The sequence below is a fragment of the Lactuca saligna genome, chromosome 3 (assembly GCF_052625555.1).
Source record: "Lactuca saligna cultivar CGN05327 chromosome 3, ASM5262555v1, whole genome shotgun sequence".
In the NCBI taxonomy this organism is placed as follows: Eukaryota; Viridiplantae; Streptophyta; class Magnoliopsida; order Asterales; family Asteraceae; genus Lactuca; species Lactuca saligna.
The window spans coordinates 43,118,652-43,142,356 of NC_136419.1; the positions used below are offsets into that span (position 1 = coordinate 43,118,652).

The 23,705-nt window shown below is 36.9% G+C and overlaps 4 protein-coding genes across 4 annotated transcripts; 1 reads left to right on the forward strand and 3 right to left on the reverse strand.

The window, feature by feature from the left end:
- Positions 1–14,753: 14,753 nt before the first annotated feature.
- LOC145035431 (uncharacterized) lies at positions 14,754–15,509 on the reverse strand. The gene has a single exon (XM_078983976.1). The coding sequence runs from the start codon at positions 15,507–15,509 to the stop codon at positions 14,754–14,756; it is 756 nt and encodes a 251-aa protein (XP_078840102.1).
- Positions 15,510–17,990: 2,481 nt separating this feature from the next.
- LOC145036087 (Tetratricopeptide repeat (TPR)-like superfamily protein) lies at positions 17,991–20,826 on the forward strand. The gene has a single exon (XM_078984567.1). The coding sequence runs from the start codon at positions 18,094–18,096 to the stop codon at positions 20,287–20,289; it is 2,196 nt and encodes a 731-aa protein (XP_078840693.1). The 5' UTR covers positions 17,991–18,093; the 3' UTR covers positions 20,290–20,826.
- LOC145035432 (zinc finger protein ZAT3-like) lies at positions 20,390–21,617 on the reverse strand. Its single transcript, XM_078983977.1, has one exon. It carries the CDS (start codon positions 21,365–21,367, stop codon positions 20,390–20,392), a length of 978 nt encoding a protein of 325 aa, XP_078840103.1. The 5' UTR covers positions 21,368–21,617.
- A 346-nt stretch (positions 21,618–21,963) lies between these two features.
- Positions 21,964–23,486, reverse strand: LOC145036089 (uncharacterized). The gene is made up of 4 exons (XM_078984568.1): positions 23,332–23,486; positions 22,471–22,937; positions 22,295–22,378; positions 21,964–22,211 (listed from the first exon to the last, which is right to left on the reverse strand). Exons 2-4 carry the CDS (start codon positions 22,835–22,837, stop codon positions 22,150–22,152), a joined length of 513 nt encoding a protein of 170 aa, XP_078840694.1. The 5' UTR covers positions 22,838–22,937; positions 23,332–23,486; the 3' UTR covers positions 21,964–22,149.
- Between the last annotated feature and the right edge of the window lie 219 nt (positions 23,487–23,705).

The following is a 23,705-nucleotide window of genomic DNA, read 5'->3' on the forward strand; positions in this document are numbered from 1 at the left end:
TATATAGAACTCTTTTCATCATGTATCACCTCAAATTTTCAATCATCTTCAACATCAGTGGAATCATAAACCGTGTCCTTCTAATAGTTTTTTTCTAATTTTATCCCATGGGCTGCTAGTAGCAAAGACAAATACTTGAAAGTTGCCCACCTCCTTAACCACTAGTTCCACAAAAAAATGGAACTTCTTTGGGAAGATGAGCCAGTTTTTGAATAAAATGTCATAACCTAAGACTTTAAAATCAAGGAAGCCCCATGAACATCCAATTAATAATGAATGACAATACAACTAAAGGTTGCCAGTTCTTTGTTTTCTTCTCCTAAAACTGCTTATGTTTTTTTTTTTTATCAATCATATATAACAATGTACTTGCATTTTGTTATTGATAATAACATACTTTATGTTTTAGCACTTAAATTTTTTATCCATAAATAAAGGCAATGTGTGTATGTTATTTCTTTGCATTATGTTACATATAAGATCAACTCTTTATGGTCATTTTTTTTGTATTTTATTAAAGATTAAATTACTGAAATCGTTCCTGTGATAAAGATTAAATTACTGAAATCGTTCATGTGGTTTACCAAAATTTCGTGTTTGGTCCCTATCTTTTATTTTGCATTCGGACCTTCCATAGGTTTTGATTTTGTTTCGGTGTCAGTCCCTACCTTATTGGAAATGACTATAATAACCTTATCGTTTTATTTTTTAGTTTTTATTTTTATTTTATTTAATTAAAGAAAATTAATTAATTGATTTATTGACAAATAGGACCCACTTGCAATCTTACTCCCACTCCCACTCCTACCATCGGTCACCAACCACCGATGACCACCTTCACCATCCGCCACCGGCTACCGGAAAATAAATTCATAACCTGCAACACCACCACAATCGAGATATGCTATCACCGTAGGAATACAATCACCCATACCTCTAACCATAACTTACAACACAAATCCAAGATCTCTCCCTCCTTTTTCTTTCTGCCCACTATCAGATTTGGGGAGACCATAACACCATAGAAATACCACAAGACACCACTATCTCTGATTTGAAGCAGGCACCTTCGTTATTTTGAAGTCACCACCAAACAGACCTAGCCAAAGATGGACCCACCATAACCAGTTAACCCCACCATATGTTCCTCCTATTTCTCTCATCGATGAAAACCATTTCAGTAACCATCCAGAAATAACATACTAACATCCAAATCTATAACATAATAACATTTAAATCAATTTTTTATACCGTAAACCTGGAAATAATATGATCTATTTTTCAATCAAGATTTCAGAAAGAGAAATGATAAAAGAAATCAATTTCATGACGATGATGCACTACTAGAAAATTTGTGTAATAGCTACAACACAATCCGTAGCTATTCCGTAGATATAAGCGGATAGCTACGGAAAAATGTCTGTAGCATAATGGCTCGTAGCTAAATTATAGTCACAGATTAGCTACAGAATCGCTACGGAATAGCTACGGAATTTTCCGTAGCCACCATAGCTACAAAATAGCTACAGGAAAAAGATGGCTACGGATTTCCTACGGAATAGCTACGGAACGAAATAGCTACGGATCCAAATAGTTACGGATCTAAATAGCTACGGAAATCCGTAGCTAACTTCGTTTTATTTATAAAAAAAAATTAAAATTTAAAATTTTCCAATTTTTTCTCAAATACCACATTCAATTCACATTTGACCCAAATACCATATAAAATACACCAAAAAACGTCCCTAATACCAAGTTTGACACATTCCATTACTTTGTCTAAAATATCATACAAAAGTAAGCACTAATTAACAAAACAAACAATACCAAATGTTTACAAATTTAATTGTTCCAAATACTTATCAATTGTCCTCATGTGGATTATTGGGGGGAGCACGGGGTTGATTTCCAGACATATTCATCATCCTCATATACATTTCCATTTGTTCTTTCATTTGTTGTTGTTGTTGTTCCATGGTAGAAACTTGTGCATGCAACCTATCAACCTAAAAAAATGGAAACACAATTCAGTAGTTAAACAATATTAGCAATGTACTTTAGTTTATTATAACAATGCAGTTTTTTTATAATACTTATAGCAATATGCTTAAATTTTAACAATAATAACAACGTACTTATGTTTATTATCAATTAAATCAATATTATCAACAAACTACCTAACGTTTAACCATAATAGCAACGTACTTTTGTTTATTATCAATTTAATCAATATTATCAACAAACTACCTAACTTTTAACCATAATAGCAACATACTTTTGTTTATCATCAACTTAATCAATATTATCAACAAACTACCTAACTTTTAACCATAATAGCAACGTACTTTTGTTTATTACCAATTTAATCAATATTATCAACAAACTACCCAACTTTTAACCATAATAGCAACATACTTTTGTTTATTATCAATTTATTAAATATTTCAACAAACTACCTAACTTTTAACCATAATAGCAATGTATTTTTTTATTATCAACTCAATCAATATTATCAACATACTACTTAACTTTTAAACCATAACAACATACCTCTTGTTGTGTACTATCTGATTGGGTGGATTCGGAAGATGGACTCCCAGAAACCAGAAAATGTATATATGATGCTCCTATGCCATAGATATCACCCTTCTTCTTTCCTTTTCTCTTAATTTGGGTTTCCTCCCATACCCCTGTATCATCTTTATGGTTCGAAGGGTCTTCTCCGTATTTTTTGACCAACCCTTGTAGATATGCCTCCTACAAATTACCAAAACAATATCATTATCATATACAAAAATACTAAGACAATCAATATACATAAATGTTAAAAGATAAGTTACTTGTGCTTCTTTTGCAGTTTGTAAGCAATATTCGAGATTTTCATGATCTCCCACAAAAGATTTTTTTTTTCGACTCAGTTGTGCCATGTGTCTTTATGAAAACATCAAATTGTGTAGGTGGTTTATCCATCATCTTTTCCTACATAAAATACAAAGTATAACTGATGTATTTAGTGTTAAAAAAATATAAGATAAATTTATAATTATGATACTTACTAAGTGTTTACAGTGCTCATCAAATCCTATACTACCCGCGATGTGTCTTGCTGTAAAACCATTAGCATTTGCGGCTTTGCAGTTCTGCTGAGCAATTTTTGAATTCTTTCTCCACTTATCTGTGGACCAATGTTGTGAAAAAGAAAAAATATATAAGTATACTAATGCAATAGGAAATTAAAACTCAACAAAATAGATAATAATGTAATATATCCATTACATTACACATTCTCCGGTACGCGCTTTGGCGGTAGTTATGCATCCTTCGAAGTAGGTACTATGACTTGGGGGGACGGGTTTCCCTTCATTTATCGTCATGTCCTCAGATTTAATCCTGATATGCTTCATCCGATCCATGTATCTATCCTTGAGAACACACTTGAAAGCATCAAATATGTTAGTATTCCCTTGTGAATGCCACCTGTACATGGTCTGTAAAAAATAAAAAGTAAATTTAAAATACAAACTAAAAACAAATGAGTATAAGAAATTAACCAAACATTTTATCAAATTCAACCAAAATTTAACCTAAAACCTTAAATTCGGCCTAAAATATAATCTAAAACCTCACATTCAACAAAACAAATCAACATTATCAATGAATAAAGCATCTAAATTGTATACATTAAGTAATTTAATAATAATAATAATAATAATAATAATAATAATAATAATAATAATAATAATAATAACCTAGTGTTTTACCTTTTTGGGGAAGAATCGAGTAAAGAGGCTAAGAGACAGGAGGGAAGATGCGCCGGGGAAGAAGGCGAGTCGGGCGGCTACGGGTGGTGACGACAACGTCGTCGGAGAAGAGGGCTGCGATGAACGAGAGTTGTGGTCACCTTCAGTGGGTTTTTTTTTCTGTTCTCCGAGTGTGTTTTTTTTTTTCTTTTTGTTCATCCCAACGTATTCAATCCCAGCAAAAGATGAGGGACGGATTTTAATTAAAACAAATAGCTATTGTTGCCCGTCCGTAACTAATCCGTAGTAGAGATTGAAGTTGGGCCATAGCAAATCAGTAGCTATTTGTTATAATTAAAATCCCTCCATCATCTTTTGATGGGATTGAATACGCTGGGATAAAAAAAAAAAAAAACACTCGGCGAACAGAAAAAAAAAACCCCACTGAAGGTGACCACAAATCCCGTTCATCGACGGCCCTCTTCTCCGTCATGTGCGTGTATATCGTATATGAATGAGTTGTGGTATATGTGTACGTGTATGTGTGTATGTATATGTGTATGTGTGTATGTATACGTGTTTGTGAGTATTTATATGTGAATGTAGATCATAAACATTATAGTGTTAAACCATTAAACGAGTAATAGATCTTGTATGTGCACACGACTTTATGAATGATATTAATAGCTATAAGTTTGTGAAAATATAGATAATCATGTATAATAGAGGTGTGAAAAAAACGAAGTGGAAAAAACGACGTTTGGTGCCGGAAAAATAGAAATAACAAAAATCTGTAGCTAATTAGCTACGAATTTTTCTTATTTTTGATTTTTCGGGCACCAAAAGTCGATTTTTTCGCTTCATTTTTTTTCACACATCTATTATACATGATGATCTATATTTTAACCAACATATAGCTATTAATATCATTCATAAAGTCGTGTGCACCTTCGAAATCAAGTACTCGTTTCACAGTTTTAACATTGCAATGCCTATATTTTTCATCAACTTGTGATGAGTTTATGTTTGTATATGTATTTATATGTAGATGAAGGAGTTGTGGTATATGTGCACGTGTACATGTGTATGTATACGTGTTTGTGAGTATTTATATGTGAGTGTATTAATAAGCATTATTTAAACCATTAAACGAGTAATAGATCTTGTATGTGTACATGACTTTATAAGTGATATTAATAACTATAAGTTGGCGAAAATGTAGATAATCGTGTATAACAGAGGTGTGAAAAAAACGTTGTTTTGTGTCCGAAAAATCGAAAATAAGAAAACTCCGTAGCTAATTAGCTACAGAATTCTTACGGATATTCCGTAGCTAATCCGTAGCTAATTACCTACGGATTAGCTACGGAATGTGCTATCTGTTAGAATTCTGTAGCTAATTAGCTATGGATTTTTCTTATTTTCTATTTTTTGGGCACCAAACGTCCTTTTTTCTGCTTCCTTTTTTCAAACCTCTATTATACATGATGATCTATATTTTCAACAACTTATAGCTATTATCATTCATAAAGTCGTGTGCACATACGGGATTCATTACTCGTTTAATGACTTAATACTATAATGCTTATGATCTACATTCACATATAAATACTCACAAACACGTATACATACACATATACACGTACATATATACCACAACTCATTCATGTATATAAATATACATATACAAACATAAACCCATCACAAGTTGGTGAAAAGTATAGTCATTACGTTGTTAAATTGTGAAACGATTACTTGATCCCGAAGGCGCACACGACTTTATGAATGATATTAATAGCTATAAATTGGTGAAAATATCGATAATCATGTACAAGATAATTATGAATGATTATCTATATATTCATCAACTTATACCTATTAACATCGTTCATAAAGTCGTGTGCACCTACGAGAGCTTTTACTCATTTAATGTTTAAATATTGTAATACTTATTAATATTTGCGATTTTTTATATGAATACATGTAGACAGATACACACATAGATAAACATTAACATACACATACACATTCAAATACACACATACATTTACATACGCACCCACATTAACGTACATACACATACATACATACATAAATACATACATACACATACAAATATACATATTTCCCTTTATTATTAATCATTTTTTATTATTTATAAATTAAACATATAACATTTAACCTTATTGATATGTTAAACGTAGTTTTTTTTTTGTTTAATCGTTTGTTTGTGTGTTAAACACATTTGTTACAATTATTATATATTATTATGATATTTATAGATATTATTATTAATAGTATTATTAGTATGATTTTTAATTGTTCATGTCTTAAATATGTAAGAAAAAATGATCCAAAAAAAAAATTTAAGAGTCGAATAATGCAAAATAATAATAATAATAATAATAATGGAAATTATAAATTCGTCGCTATTTCGTAGCTGTTTTGTAGCTATTTTCGTCCGTCGCTAGCTATTCCCTTTCTAAATTAGGGCGTCCCATTTCCGTAGCTGATCCATAGCGATTTCGTAGCTAATTAGCTACAGTAATTTTTCATAGCTATTTTCCTTAGGAAAACCCCCTATTTTCTAGTAGTGATGTGGGAGTTGGTGGTAGAGTGTATGGGTGAGAGAGAAGAGGCTCATGGCGGTGGCGGCGGGGTTAGCACCCGTGGATCTGAACAACACAAACATTAAATTGGAGTCTGCAACTGGGTATGATGGCAGATTGTTTGCTCTGGTGGCGGCAACGTAGATGGGTGAGGTCACCGACGAATCTAGGTCTCCAGCGGTGCATTTGTTTTTGGCATCGGTCTCTGGTGGATCCCTAAACCATTGAAAATGGATATACAAGTATCAATGGTGAAGAGGTTGTCGACATCGATCTCCGGTGGAAGCCTAAACTGATCAAATGGTTAGCGTTGCCGACACTTTAGGTTCTGCATATGGCATACATAATCTAGAAAAAATGGTGAAGAGGTTGTCGACATCCATCCGCAAAAAACTTTCTTAACCTCAAGGTATTTTTGGTCAAGCAACCCAAGCATACATAATCTAGAAAAAATTACACTTTTGATACATAATGGAGCTCTTTGAATTCTTTACTTTCTTGAACATTTGATATTTGATTTCTTGAATTCACCACCTTTTTGTTTGATTTTTGGTATCTTCAAATTTTTGAATTCTTCAGAATTTTGATCTTCAATTTTCATACTTTGATTGCTCCAAAATTCTTACAACTTTTTTCTTGTAATTCTCTCTTTTTTTCACATGTATATCACTTTTTTTCACTCAATACCTACATGCTTAAGCAAGGGTGCTCAACTTCAACCTTTATTGGTTAAAGGTATTAGTCTTCCTGGATACATTTCAAGTACACGATGCTAAACATGTTGTATCCCTCAAACTAAGCGAGGTTGTGTTTTTGTCCTATGATTTCACTAGAATAAAGGGGGCCAAAAATTCATTATAACGTATATAGGCTCAACTAAACATTTAGGTGCTCAAGGAATCATCAAACACAATACTAGCATGGAATCCTAATTGCTTTTACCATAGTTTTCTAAATTAACCTAACAATTTTAATGCAATTTTTTTAAAATTATACCAAAAATTAGGATTCTAATTTAACTAATATAACCAACCCCCCTACCCCACACTTAATTCATGCAATGTCCCCATTGCATGTTATGCATGATAAAGAAAACATTAAAAAAAAAGAGGGAATTGGAACAAACTCCCCTGGGATAGTAGTTTTGATGTCGATCTTCTTCTTGTTAAGCTCCATCTTCAATTGACTTTAGGTATGGGAACATCTCATCCATGCATTGCGTATCCAATCTCGTGTGATTTACAACTCTAAATATGCAACAAAAACTCTTGGAAATTCTCAGGAAATGATCTTCAAAAGTATAGTCGATTTCCATTATTAAATCATGAGCTTGAAAGTAGAAGACTGAGCAACTCACCGAGTTCATATAGGGACTTGTCGAGTTGTAGCGTGTTTGGCAGAAAAGTCGTGTTTTTTAACTTGGACTCGCCGAGTTGAGTATATGGACTCGACGAGTCAGCATTGTATGCAAAAAAAAAAAAAAAAGATTTTGCCATCATTTCCGTTTCCGGGGTGTTTGAGTAATATCAAGTAACACTTCCCCTTCATTTTCCTTTAATAAAAAGGCATTGTTAAGTGTTCTATTCGTCGGACTCGTACTCGAACTCTATTTGTCTCATAACTTCTATTTCTCTCATCTAGACTCAAATTTTCTTGGTTAGCCTTGACTCCATTCTCTAGCATGCATTCCTTACCCTCAAGCTGAAAAGATCAAAACAAACATAAGTGATAGGAAAGAAAAACAAATAAAACATCCTACATAGTTCCTAATTACTATATGTTCAACATCAACCAAAAGCAAACAAATAAAACAAATAAAAATTTTATCAAACCAAACCACAAAAATAAAAATAAAAAGATATCTAATCTTCATCTCCTTTTTCATCATCTTCTCCCACTCCGCTTCCTCTGGCTCCGCTTTGTCTATGGCTTATCCTCTCATCCCAATTCCTAACACGAGGGATCCCGGGTCCATCCATTGGTAATATTTGCAAATGACTCGTCATATGAGCAAGAGTCATGTGGCTATAGTTCAAACTATAACCCAAATCATCTTGGTACCCCTTTACTTCCATGTTGTACCAATCCATCGGCACCTCGTCATCCGCTCGAATTACCGGTGGGTATTCATGTATATCTTCTTGTCTTGGTCTAACACGTCGACCTAGCTCCGCGGGTGTTACAACCGCATCATCACCCGGAATTGCAAAGTGACCACCTCCATAATCTTCAACTATTCTCACCCTCTGGTAAAGCATAATGCTAAATGGAGGTGTAGGCACCATAGTGAGCATGTTCCCGACTCCTTTTTCCAGCACACCATATGACCTCGCCTAATGGGTCATTAGAGCAAAGTGAACACCTCCATAATCTTCAACTATTCTCGCCCTCTGGTAAAGCATAATACTAAATGGGGGAGTTGCACTCGGTTGTGATGAATCAGAGAATGGTGGATGAGACGCAAGGATAGATCCTTGGATCTCAAGTATGAGTATACCCGAGTTATGTTCATAGAGGTATTACATCCTAGGGATGACCAGACCCCATGATTGATTGGATCTGATATGTTTGGTATTCCAACCCGAGGGTTGATTGGGCCAAACATGTAAGGGGTACGAGGGTATTCTATCCTAGGGATGATTAGAGTCGTCTTAGGATCGCTTGGTAATTTAGCCTGAAGCTGATTGAGACAAGCATGAGTCTTCATATTCATTATTGGATTGATTATTTATGATATTATGAGAGCTGAAGGATGCATTATTATATTAGCAAGAAGGGTTCACTCCAGGAAAAAGGGAAAGTTGGGTTTCTGATATGTTGGATCATCAGGATTTTTTCAGTTGGCAAAGTGGCTTGTAAGTAGGCCTTTTTAAAAGGTTTGTTTGTGATTTGCATCACCTTTCACGATTTGCACTTGTGAAAGTGTGTCATGGATCAGGAGGCGGTAGTATCGTTGTATGACATTCAGGTTGCTAAGCGCCTAGATTATGTGGAGAGGCCTATGGCCATTCTGGTCAGAGGGGTGAAGGTTTTACGGGACAAGGAGGTACCTTTGGTAAGGGTGCATTGTGAGCACCAAAGAGGGTCCGAGTGGACGTGGGAGCTGAAGGAAAAGTGCGGGAGTACTATCCGAGGATGTTCACTGCAGCAGACTTCGAGGACGAAGTCTAGTTCAAGTGGGGGAAAATTGTAATGCCCCGATTCTCGAATACCAATTTATGGTTATGAATTCTCATGAATTCAAGATCTGCTCGACAAGTTGGTTGCCTGGCTCCTCGAGTAGCAGCAGGTTTGGGCCATGTGTTTAAGTGACTAACTTGCCGAGTCGGAAGAGTGACTCGGCGAGTTGGAGCTGGAAGGTGAAACCCTAATTTCCAGGGTTTGGCACCCTATCTAAGGGATCATTAGCCTCCCTTAGTTCCTTTGCAGCCTCTTGAGAGTCCTGAAACCCTAATTTGTGTGTGTGCTCCATATTAGTGTACATTTCAAGGTTGGAAAGAAGACCTTGATGCAAGAAGCTTGAAGATTAACAAGTTGGAAGCAAGAATGTTTTTGGGTATGAAGTCTATCTCAGCTAGCTTCATTTGAGGTATCAATTCATGATTCTTGGCCCCATTCCTTCCTAGACCTCTTTGGATGAAGTTAGGGCTTCTTGGCTTGGTTATGAAGCTATTCTTGGGTTTGAGCTTAGATTTGAAGTTGTAACTTCAGATCTGAACTCTCTTTCATTTATAAGTCCATAAAGTTATCAGCTTTGGCAAGCATGAACCCCATTTCATGCTTGGTTTTGGAATTTTGAGTCATTAGAGCCTTGCATGCACGTAAAGTTTGCAACTTTATATGATAAGCATGCCTTGGGAGCTTGGATCTGTAGTATGGAGTCTTGGCATGGCTTAAAAAGCATCTGTATGGATGAAGGACTGAAGGGACTCGACGAGTCGCATGGTAGACTCGGCGAGTCATATGAAGATGGTCATGAACTCGACGGGTTGGATGAACAACTCGGAGAGTCTGATGAAGATTGACTTCGACTTTGTGAGTGACATGGTGACTCGGCGAGTTGGCAAGTTATGCAAGGAACTCGGCGAGTAGCTGAGGGTACTCGACGAGTTGAGGGCAACATGGACTGTTGACCTTGACAGCTGACTTTGACCTCGAACCAAGGGTTGACCAATTTGACTTTTGAGAGTAATTGGTAAGCACATATTTATGAATTGGATCATTGATGGTTATAGGTGTTGGAGTTTGGGGCGGTGTTTCGGGAGCGTGATTTCGTGGTTCCGTCCGGCATTGCAAAGTGAGTTATCCTCACTCTATCAACAGGGTCTAAGGCACCAAGGATGTTCCTTTTCGGATTTTGTACTTGTACTTGTTTGATATGATTATGATTTGTTAGATCGGTATCAGGATAGACAGTATGTTGTTATGCTCTTATGATCCGTTAGGGTTGCTATGTCAATGACCTGGTTTAGGTCGGTATCCTGGCATATAGGATGATGCTATGTCAGTGACCTGGGTTACGTCAGTATCCTGGTATATAGGATGATGATATGTTAGTGACCTGGGTTAGGTTGGTATCCTGGTATATAGGATGATGCTATGTCAGTGACCTGGGTTAGGTCGGTATCCTGGTATATAGGATGATGTTATGTTAGTGACTGGTTAGGTCGGTATCCTGGTTAGGATGTTGTTATACTATATGAACTGCTAGATTGGTTTTTTTGTCTATGGACTGTTATGTGATTATATGTTATATATGCACATGGTTATTTGCTTGATGTTGGGTTGAGGCGGTCCTGCTTTGTGCTAAAGGCCAACATACCCTACGAACGGTCCGGATAGACTGTAGGCCCGTATGGCGGTCCAGTCATACCGAAGGCTCAGGATAAATCCAGATAGATTGAAGGCCCGGTGCGGGTGGTCCAGTCATATTGTAGACTTAGAGAGTGGACTAGGTGGACTGAAGGCCCGTTGTGGACGGACCGGTCACACTGTAGACCCGAGATGCATGGTTGTTCTGTATTTGTTGAAATGATATGATTATGGTTATATGATGTTGGTATTTTGGGGGTAACTCACTAAGCTTTCGGGCTTATATGTTTAGTTTATTGTTTCAGGTTCATCGGATGGTCGCGGGTAGGCAAAGGCGTGACCGTACACTTCCTCGATTGACGATTATGATTTCTGGGAACTTTGATGTATAAACTATTTCGAAAACAGATTATAATAATTGAATGGTTTCAACGAATTAAAAAGTTTTAAATTGGCTCGAATTTTATTGGTTTTACATGAAGCTTGACCCATCTTTACTCCATAGATCAATCACCCCGTATGGAAAGACATGCTTTATTGTAAAAGGCCCGATCCAACAAGTGCGTAATTTTCTCGGAAAGAGCTTTATCCTTGAATTGTACAAGAGAACTCTTTGTTCTTCCTCAAACTCTTTACTACCCCTTAACCTTGCATCATGCCATCTTTTGGTCTTGTCTTTATAAATCAATAAGTTAGTGTAAGACTTATTTCTCAATTCTTCCAAAGCATTCATTCGCAAAAGTCGATTTGCACGCAACTCATTTGGCTCAAAATTGCATGTTTTCAAATCCCAATAGGCTTTGTGTTCAAGTTCTACGGGTAAATAACAATTTTTACCTTACACTAGCCTATAGGGTGTGGTTCCAATGGGTGTCTTGAATGCAGTCCTAAATACCCAAAGTGCATCATCCAATTTGTCCACCTAATCTTTTCTATTATTTCCCACCGATTTCTCCAATAATATTTTGAGTGCCCTATTTGTAATTTCGATTTGCCCATTTGTTTGTGGATGGTAAGGTGTTGAAAATCTATGGTGTGCCCCATATTTTTGCAACACTTTTTGCAAGTTGATCATTAGCAAAGTGGGTACCCCTATCACTAATTAAAGCCTTAGGCACTCCAAATCTAGAAAATAATCTCTTTAAAAATATTACCACAAGCCTTGCATCATTGGTTGGTAATGCTTACGCTTCCGCCCACTTTGAAACATAATCCACTGCCACTAGTATGTATTTGTTGCCTTTGGATGAAGGAAATGGTCCCATGAAATCCACACCCCATACATCAAAGATTTCACAAACTTGAATATTCCTTTGGGGCATTTCATTCCTTGCCAATATATTACCCGTTCTTTGGCAAGCATCACATTCCCTTACGTGAGGCCTTTTGGAAGTGTGTTGTACCCCATGATGTATTACTTGTTCTTTGGCAAGCATCACATTCCCATGAAACCCGCATCAAACACTTTTTTAGCAATGTATTGTACCCCATGATGTCCTCCTGCAAGTCCATTGTGGCAATGCTCTAATATGTCTCGAATTTACTTGCCAAAAACGCATCTTCTTATGATTCCATCCGCACAACTCCTAAAAAGATATGGCTCATCCTAGAAACAATATTTAATTTCTAAAAAGAGCTTTTTCTTTTGTTGATGCGTGATGCCTTTTGGAAGGTAGTCGCCAACCAAGTAATTTGCAATATCCGCATACCATGGTTCTTCCACCATGACCACCATCAAATACTCTTCCGGGAAGCTATCTTCAATACCCATATTGTCTATCTCTTCCCTTTTTGGATTTTCTAGTCTAGAAATATGGTCAGCAGCTACATTCTCCATCCCTTTCTTGTCCTTGATCTCGATGTCAAATTCTTGTAGTAAAAACACTCATCGGATCAATATTGGCTTCGCATCTTGCTTGGCAAACAAATACTCAGAGTGGTCAGTGAAAACAGTGGTTTTAGATAAAATAAGATAGGCGTGGAATTTGTCAAAGGCATACACCACGGCTAATAATTCCTTTTCGGTTGTGGTGTAGTTTTCTTGGGCCGGATTTAAAGTCTTGCTTGCATAATAAATGGGTCGAAAGTGATTGTCAACCATTTGGCTAAGCACAACTCCTAAGTCAAAATTGTTTGCGTCACACATTATTTTAAAGGGCAAGTTCCAATTCGGGGCTATAATGATCGGGGCATTAGTTAATTTTTCTTTCAAAATCTCAAAAGCCGCTAGACACTCTTTAGAAAAATTAAAATGTGCATCTTTTAAAAGTAATTGAATTAGAGCTCTAGTTATTTTAGAAAAATCTTTTATAAAACGGCGGTAAACACTCGCGTGCCCTAAAAAACTCCTAACGCCCTTCACATTAGTCGGTGGGGGTAATTTAGCAATAATTTCAATTTTTTCCTGATCCACCTCAATCCCCGCCTTGGATACTTTATGACCTAATACTATGCCCTCTTTCACCATAAAATGACATTTTTCCCAATTTAGAACTAAAATGGTCTTTTCACACCTAGCAAGCATCAAGTCAAGGTTAGTAAGACAATTATGAAAAGAAGAGCCAAAATAGAAAAATCATCCATAAATACTTCCATAAACTTTTCCACCATGTCGTGGAATATCACCGTCATGCATATTTGAAAAGTCGCGGGTGCATTGCATAACCTAAAAGGCATGCGTCGATAGGCAAAAGTCCCACTTGGGCAAGTGAAAGTCGTCTTTTCTTGGTCAATTGGGTCAATGGGTATTTGGAAGTAACCTGAAAATCCATCTAAGAAACAGTAATAGCTATGACCAGATAATCGTTCAGGCATTTGATCAATAAAAGGAAGGGGAAAGTGGTCTTTACGAGCGGCATCGTTTAGCTTTCGGTAATTGATGCACACCCGCCAACCGGTTACCGTTCGAGTTGGAATGAGTTCGTTCTTTTCGTTTGTCACTATATTCATCCCTCCTTTCTTAGGCACCACTTGAATAGGACTAACCCATGGACTATCGGAAATGGAATATATGATCCCCGCATCTAGAAGCTTGACCATCTCCTTCTTGACCACTTCTTGCATGTTTGGTTTCAACCTCCTTTGATGTTGCACTACCAGCTTTGCTCTTTCTTCCAGGTTGATCTTGTGAGAGAAATAAGAAGGGCTTATCCCTTTAATAACGGTGATTTTCCATGCAATGACATTCTTTCTCTTCTTTAAAACTCGAACTACCTCTTCTTTTTCAGATTTGGTGAGGTCAGAAACTATAATTACAGGTTTTTGTTCACCTTCTTCAAGAGATGCATACTCTAAATGATCAGGTAAAGTTTCAGCTATGATTTCGTGTTTTGTACACTGAAACGTCGAGTCCAGTAAGGGGACTCGTCAAGTCCAGGCCAAAGTCCCCGTTTAATCGCGGTTTCTCACATGGACACGTCGAGTCAGTGATTGCGACTCGGCGAGTTGGGCTTTGAGCACTTCTGATTAATTCATTATATTCAGCTTCTTTGAGTAGTCTCTTTATCTCCATCAGGTCTCGTTCAGCATCAAAATCATCGTCAAAGGCAGTGGTAGACTAGCTTGGATTGTCTTCTTCCCATTCTTCCATTAATTATTCCAATATATCAACCAAAAATGTCATGTCATCACTATACCTTGCATGCTTGATGGCTTGATCAACTCCAAATGTAACTGATTCGTCTCCCACCCGAAGGGTAAGTTTATAATCTCGCATGTCTACTATTGCACTTTCGGTATTTAGGAAAGGTCTTCCAAAAATGATTGGGACTTGAGGATCCGCTTCCATGTGTAATACTATGAAGCCCGTGGGGAACACAAACTTATCAACTTTCACCAATAGGTCCTCGCATATCACCCTTGGAAATGTCACCGTTTTATTCGCTAAGTGAATTTCCATTCGAATTGGCCTTAGCTCTGGAAGGTCCAATTTCTTAAAAAATGAATATGGCATAAGGTTAACACTTGCCCCCGAATCAGCCAATGCATGGATAGTTGATAAATTTCTGAATTGGCAAGGCAAGGTCAAACTACCCGGGTCACCCATCTTCTTAGGTAATTTGTTCAACATGGCGGATGAACAATTTTCATTGAGAACCACCTTCTTCACCTCTTCTATCTTCTTTATATTTTTAAGAAGCTCCTTTAATAATTTGGCATACTTAGGCATTTTTGCAACCGCATCGATGAATGGCATATTAATTTGAAGGGCTTTTATGTGTTCCAGGAATTTTTGATAATCAATATCGTGCTTATCTTGTCTAGCTCGGCCTGGAAATGGCAATGGATGCTGATATGGTTTAATAGGAGGCTTATTTTTCTGTTCTGGTGGGGGACTCGACGAGTCCATGTCTGCGACTCGGCGATTCGAGTCGGGTTCTTGCGAGTTTTCATTTTTTTTTACTTTACGCTATATTTAAAATCATATTTTTATATAAATAAAGTTTTACATATTCAACCAATAATGTTATCTATAGATATGTATTATTTTTATTATAACCGTATTTTCATTAAATAGACATTTTAATATATATGATAAATGAGTTTACCGGTCAAATGGTCAAAACTGAAAAAATATATATATATATATATATATATATATATATATATATATATATATATATATATATATATATATATATATATATATATATATATAACTAAATTATAAAGGAAACATAACACAACATCAAATAGGAATTTTTATAAAAACATAACAACTTTATCTAGTTAACCTTTTGGCCATTGTATTAAAAACTAGTTTAAAACACCGATAGATCGAACCATTTGGACTTGGAACCGGAGAAATGAGCGGTTCAACTAGCATCAGTTTTATGTCTGTTTTTGAACCGAAATGAACCAACCGGATTTTACAAAACCCTCGTTGAAACGGTTAAATTAAATAAAAACATATGAAAGTAAATCATTTTGCATAACAAACTTTGGTGTTTCTGATTACATCTATTTATATTTCTTTGAATAACATACAGTAAATGTTATGAAGTTTTTTAATCTGTTTGTATTCATTTAAAACTATATTTTGATTCCATATTATACTTTATTTTTATTTTTGACGTACGTGAATTAATATAAAACTTATGATTATGTGTTTTTTTAATGTACTTGAATTGATCTACAACTTGTATTTATGTATATTTTTAATGTTTAAACTTGTGGATGTTTATGTATGTGTAGGATAATAGAAAAAGGGCTAAATTATATCAATTGTCCCTCGTACACATGCTAGAAAGCGTGTTTAGTCCTTATTTTCAAAAATTAACTCGGACCGTCCCTCATTTGCATAAAACTTGCACTTTTCGTCCCTGATATATGTTTTTGTTGTGCATCTAGTCCATGAGAGATCTAAAATGGCCATAATGCCCTTTGCCTATTTCTTTTCCAATAAATTTAATGTTATTATTATTTTTTAATTAAAAGAAATAAATATGGCCACACCTTTTTAAAACTCTTAATTTAATCTCTCTCTCTCTCTCTCTCTCTCTCTCTCTCTCTCTCACACACACACACACACTTTAGATACCATCACTGGGAATATTCACCACCACCGCCGTATATCTGAACCACCACCAAAATCTCTATCTCTGGTGTGTCGCCGTCACCTACCACCATCTCACATCTTTGTCTAAAACCCTAAAAAACCACTTGAATATCCGCCTCCACCGCCATCAAAAGCTTCATTGTTCAAAAACACCTCACCTTCTTTGGAATTGTCATGTTGTTGTGATTGTCGCGTCGCCGGAGAACGTGACCTCTTTATCAAATCTACACCATCGTCATCTCCGTCACCATCACCTTCATCTTCGTGACTTTTTCTTTTCTTGAAAACCTTCTTCGTCTCAGATCTACACCATCTCAAATCTACGCATTCGTTGTCACTACCTGTTCGCCTGAAAACCTATTCGTTGAAGCTTGCAGATCTCGAAGTGGTGGTTCGATGGACTATCAGATCGAGAGACGAAGGTGGTAGTGTGTCAAAGATCACAAATCTGGAGGACGATGTGTACCATTTTTGTCTCAGAGGTGAGTTGCTTCGAACCTTCATCGTCTCAGGGTTGGAACATCACCGCCTTCACTGTATCTGGGTTCCGATCTGAGGTTTCTTTACACCATCGCCTAGGGTTTTGAATGCCACCTAGGGTTTCAAGTTTGGTTTGGTTTGGTTAAGTGGTGGTAGATGGTCGTTTCTAATTGTAGTCGACTAGCGGTTGTTCATGAGGTGTTAGCAGTGATAAGTGGAGGCGCCTGAGGTGGCTGGTGGCTATAGGTGGATGGTTGCAGGAGGTAGGAGAGAAATATGAGTGACATATGGTGCTTTCTACGGTGGTGACAGGTGGTGGTTTCTGGTGGTGATAAGTGGTGGTTGTCGGAGTTGAGAAAGAAGAAGATAAGAGATATAATAATGGTGGTGGTGGTGGTGTTTATATTTAATTAAACAATTTTTAATAGATTACTAATTAATAATTAATAAACAAATCAAAAAAAGAAATAAACAAGGGCAAAATGGTCTTTTTATGTGTTGAGGGACTAAGAGTGCAAGAAAAAACAACCCGAGTGACGGTCCGAATTAATTTTTGAAAATAAGGATTAAACATGTTTTCTGACATGTGCACGATGGAAGATTGTTTAATTTTTGAAAATAGAAAACAATCGAACCGGTTAAAACGATTGAACCTGGTAACCGATCGTCATAGCAGTTCAACTAAAAAACTATTTTTTATACATGGTTTTATGATTTTATTAGAATATTTGTTAAAACATAAGTATGTTATATTTGGCAGGTGACTTTCTTTATACAGGCGGGTGTCGCCTATGTTTCCCGTCTGTAGTAGATCGGAGGCTTGGAAACCACCACAAATCGTATCGCCTTGTTGTGAAAATTTAACATTTGAAATTAGTTTTGATTCTTTTGGGCTATGCATCCTTTAGCCGTTATATCAAGTTCAAAACTTTCCAACTGGGTTTCAAAGATCAAAGAGTCATCGTTTAGTGGGAGATGGCAAGATGTATTGTCGTTATACAATGACATGAACAAAGCAGGAGTTCGATTTACAGAACCTTCATTGTTCCATCCGATTTTAAAGGCCTGTTCGGCAATATCTTTGGCACATGGGAAGTCCCTTCATGCATCTGTAATTAAGCTCGGAGCGGAATCAAGCACATCTATTGGAAACTCTATCATGGACTTCTATACAAAAGCTGGGGATATGGGTTCCACAATTAGCGTCTTTGGCTGCATGAAGATCAGGGATTCTGTTTCATGGAATATTCTCATTTCTGGGCAGATTGATCGTGGTGATTTGGATCAAGGAACACGTTCGTTTATTCAAGCTAGAGCAACAGGATTTGAACCCAATGTCTCCACTTTAATCCTTGTAATTCAAACCATTCGAACACTCAAAGCTTTACACGAAGGACAGAAAATCCATGGGTATATGATTAAAACCCAGTTTCTAGCCATCTCTTCACTTCAAAACTCCCTCTTGTCTATGTATGCAGATACGACAATGGAGTGTGCACAGAAGCTGTTCGATGAAATGCCAAACAGAGATGTTATCACTTGGAGTGTCATGATCTCAGGCTATGTTAAAACTAATAAAACCCATCTTTCTTTAGAGATTTTCAAGAAAATGCTATCACAATCCGGACCTGAACCAGATGAGCAAACAATCCTAAGCGCCCTCAAAGCCTGCACCAATTTAAAGAATCTTATTACAGGAAGAACATTACACAGATTCATCTTTCACAAAGGTTTTCATCATGACACATTTCTAGGAAACTCGTTGATCGATATGTATTCCAAATGCAATGATCCAGATTCCGCATTACAATCCTTTACAGAAATCCCTCTTAAAAACATCATTTCATGGAACTCTATCATATCCGGATTAGTATACAACGAGAAGCATTATGCAGCCATTCATCTTTTCGATTCAATGCAAAATGCCAAATTTGACCCTGATCCAGTCACATTGGTGAACCTCCTACAAATATGCAAACATTTTACAGATCCTTTAATTTGCAAAAGCATACACACTGTGATAATCCGAAGAAACCACGAGTTAAATGAGTTAGTAGTGAACACTCTAATAGACACATACGCAAAATGCAACCTTATATTCATCGCACATAAACTCTTCACTTTGATCAAAATCCACGATGTTGTTTCTTGGAGCACAATGATTGCAGCTTTCACATACTGTGGATTCCCTCATGAAGCAATTAGGGTTTTCCATGAGATGATGATCGAGTCGCAACATAAACCAAATGCAATCACTATCTTGAATCTTATCGAAGCATGTTCATACGATTCTGATTTAAAATTACCAAAATCGGGTCACGGGATTGCAATCAGATTAGGGTTTGCATCCGATACGATTGTTGGGACTTCAATCTTGGATATGTACGCGAAATATGGCGATATAATGACATCAAAAAAGGCTTTTGAAATGATTTCAAATAAAAACGTTGTGTCATACAGTGCAATGATTGGGGCATACGGTATGAACGGTGTTCCTCACTCCGCTCTATCTTTACTCACCGAAATGGAAACACATGGTGTAAAGCCCAACTCCATAACCATCCTCTCAGTGTTATCAGCATGCAGCCACGGAGGTTTAGTACACGAAGGGCTATCACTTTTCCGGAAGTTGACCGAAACCCTAGAAGTCAAACTTGGTGTAGAACATTACTCATGTTTAGTAGACTTATTAAGTCGAAGTGGGAACCTTGATCTTGCAATGAAAATGGTGGAAGGACATGAGAAAGGTGGTGTGAGTGCTTGGGGGGCCTTGTTGAGTGGTTGCAGGTTGAGCTTCAATGAAAGAATTGCAGAAAAGGTGGTGTCTTGTGTTCTTGAAATGGAACCCAATAATTCAAATGGTTACATGCTTGCATCAAACATGTATGCTAAATTGGGATCTTGGGAAGATGTTGCAAGGATTCGAGGGTTAATGAGAGATAAAGAAGTTAAGATTGTGGCTGGATTTAGTATGATAAATGTGAATAATAAGAGTTGTAGGTTTGTTGCAGGAGATAGAAATCAAGTTTTGTTAGATGAAATACGTGATACGATTAAAGAATTGCATGAGTTTATGAAGATGGATCATTGATTATATAAATATATAATATACTACATAAGTACAGATGATCATCGATTGTATATATGTGTATAGATATACATAAAACAGATAATAATAATACACCCATAATTTAGAGGCTTAATCTTAAATCTAAATCTGAAATTGGAAACGTGGAATGATGATCATTAGGTGGGGGTGAATTCAGATCGAACCTAAACGGTGTTGTTATTGGTGTATTAACGGCGTCGTCTTTCTCCCAGTGACATCGTTTGTGTCCACCGAGTGCCTGCCCGCTTGAAAAGATCTTTGAGCAAATGCTGCATCTGTGTTGCTGCCCGCTGCCCAAAACCATCACCATGTTCATGTTGTTATCTACACCTTCAAATTCTCCATCTTCAACTTCATCGTTTCTTGTTATTGCAAAACAGCCTTTCACGTTCTTGTGACTTGCCCGGTGCCCGCCTAACGCTTGGTGGGACCCAAAAACCTTTTTGCAACTAGAGCACTCAAATCGGGTGTCCGGATCCTGGTGGTGGTGGTGGTGACTGGTGGATGGATGGGCGGCGATGGTGGTGGTGGTGGTGGTGGTGGAGTTAGCGAGCATCAATAAGCATGCGGCCACGTATTCATCTTCTTCAGTTGTTACATTGATGAAATCGTGATTATCCGGCGCCGGCGGGTGGTGGAGATTTGGCGGTGGGTTGATTCCCCGCCATGGTCGCTCAGGGTGGCAACGCATGTGGCCGAAGAGGGCTTTCCATGACCAGAACCGCTTTCCACATTCAGTACAGGGACGAGTGATTTTTGGAGCACTTGGGTCGGGTTTTTTCTTTGTGATGATGCCGGAATGGTTGCCGGAAGTTGAACTGCCGCCTGCAACACCAACAATGGCTTTGCTGTTGTGGAATCTGATCATCTTTGTGCGTTTCTTTCTGGGGTTTTGTTGGTGGGGGCGTATGGTGGTGATGGGTTGGATGTTGCCGATAGAGATGTCGGAGGTGTCAAGGGTTGGCCGGAAAATCTCTTGAGCGTCAGGGGACGCAGGACAGAGTTGTAAGTCCGATGAAGTAGTGGAGGTGGTGGCACCCATGATCGTGTTTGTGTTCATAATGTGGTTGCTAACAGAGACAGATGGGAAAAAGTTGAAGAAGTGGCGGATGGGGTTACTTAAGGTGGTGGTGGTGGCGACGGTTACACACAGTAAGTGTGTGTGTGAGAGAGAGAGGAGTAGTTATTTTCAGTTATGTTTGATGTTTATCTTTTTGGAGCTATCGACTTCGGGAAGATGAGACTGGGCCAGGCTTTTCGGAGGTTGTTCTTTGTATTTACACTCACCACCATGCAAATTTTGGTTATTTACTGTTTTAATTCAGAAACTTTTAACGTAAACTGAATCTACTCTCATTCACTGTTAACTTCATCTCATTTAATTTCGATCTGCTGTTAACCTTCGTTAATTGTCAAACTTTATACGCAATATAGAGTTTTTCCTTGTTGGTATTTTGTATAGAATATTCTGTTTCTATTTCTCTTAAAAATATATAATTACATTCAGTTCAATTTGATTAACTGTTTTTCTTTCACACTTTAACGTCCATTTACGCAATAACATTTGATTTTTTGCTCAGCATGCAAAAAAAAAAAAAGGTTTTTTTACATCAAATTTTACTCTTTCTTATTTAGACTAAAAACAGTACCCAAACCTTATCGTAACACGCTTGGTATATTATTTACAAATCAATACCATCACTTGTAAATATAATGACTATTCAATTGTAAAAAAAAAAAAAATCAAAAATATAGCAATTATTAACAATTCCATCAAGGACTTCTAAGAACAAAAAAAAAAAAAAAACTATACGTATCAGTAGTAAGTTTTGACATGTCATTTCACTTGTTTGAGTCGGATATCCATTGGGCATCAAAAATCTTTGCACGTCGAACCTCTTTTGCTACAAATACACAGAAAATGATGCAAACTTTAGACAAATGGTGTTGGTGTGTGTTAGGATTTATTATTGGTATTTAATATTACCTTCTTCCATTGAGAGCCGAATGGTTCTCCTTTCTAGTTCGACTGCAAGTCTACTAAGGTCAACTGAGGAGAGAGAGCGAAGCACTACCAAATAAGATTATCACTGTCACTGAGTGAGGGATCAAATTTTGCAAACATGAAAATGTAAAAATTACTAAAAGCATTCAACCACATACTCTGGAGATAATCATCTTGTGTTGATTGATCAACAGCCTTCAAAAAGTTTTGCAACAGAAGGTATCGCTCTTCCCAATTCTGAACACTCAGTTTCTTTGTGTAATCCAATTGATGAGAATTGGAGGTGATATCGGTTACTGAAGGAAGTGCAGAAGAAGTCTCTGGAATATTTATTGGTGAATCCTTCATGGGTGATTGTTCTTGCTGTTGATTGTTGTCATCCTGTTCAGATAGTGTAATTGGAAGATGTTTTGATTTGTTGTTACAGATGGTGTTTTTATGATGTTCTGATTCTGGTTTTCTGCGTACATAGACCAGATGCAGGCCATTATTTCTGATAGGGGTTTGTTGATGAGGAGAGTTCATTATTCATTAGGCACTCTGGCTAGGGCACAATGATCCTTTTCTCATCTTTCAAATCTCACAAAAGCCTACTTTGGAAACCCAGATTTTGCACTCCAATTTTCTGAAATTAAAATCAATTGTTAAACATAGAGTTACTTCATAAGATGTGATTTGAATTTTGAAGGTATATATGTCACAAATCCTTTTCAGAATCATACACAAAGACAACGTCGATTAGGAATCACCCAATCAAACAAATAATAAGCGTTAGCAGTTCACGAGATCTATCTATACGAATTGCCATCAAATTCCCAAAAGAAGTTTGAAAAGCATTTAAGAAATCGATAACAGAAGGGAGCAAAATTCATCGATTTTTAATATAATTCAGGAGATTTCGATGTTCCCTTACATCAACAGCTAACCTAACGGGAACAAATTCAAAGCCTATGAGGGTATGAATGAGTGCGCTTCTTAGGGAATGGAAGATTTAATGGAATTGAAGGAGAGAATCATACCTTGAGAGCAATGGAGGATTGGAAAGCAGAGAAATTGGGTCTGTAAAGTGGAAGAGAAGGAAGGTTTGGCGTGTGGATTGGAAAGGCGTTCGTTAATTTGCCGTTAAAACATGTGCGTTGACGGTAGTGATTTTAGTTCTTTATACGAGATCCATAAAAGGATTAACGCCACCGATGTTGGTATGTTTTCTATCGGTGTTGGCCACATTTAAAATGTATATCATTCTAATCATATTTTTTGCGTGATAACATCCATGGGTTATTGTTGTTATAGCCCAACAATGTTACGTATAATTGTTTAAATAGTCCATCGTGACTATTTTTTGCATTTTAAAAACATAAACTTGTTATTTACCGATTGGGAAAGTTATCTT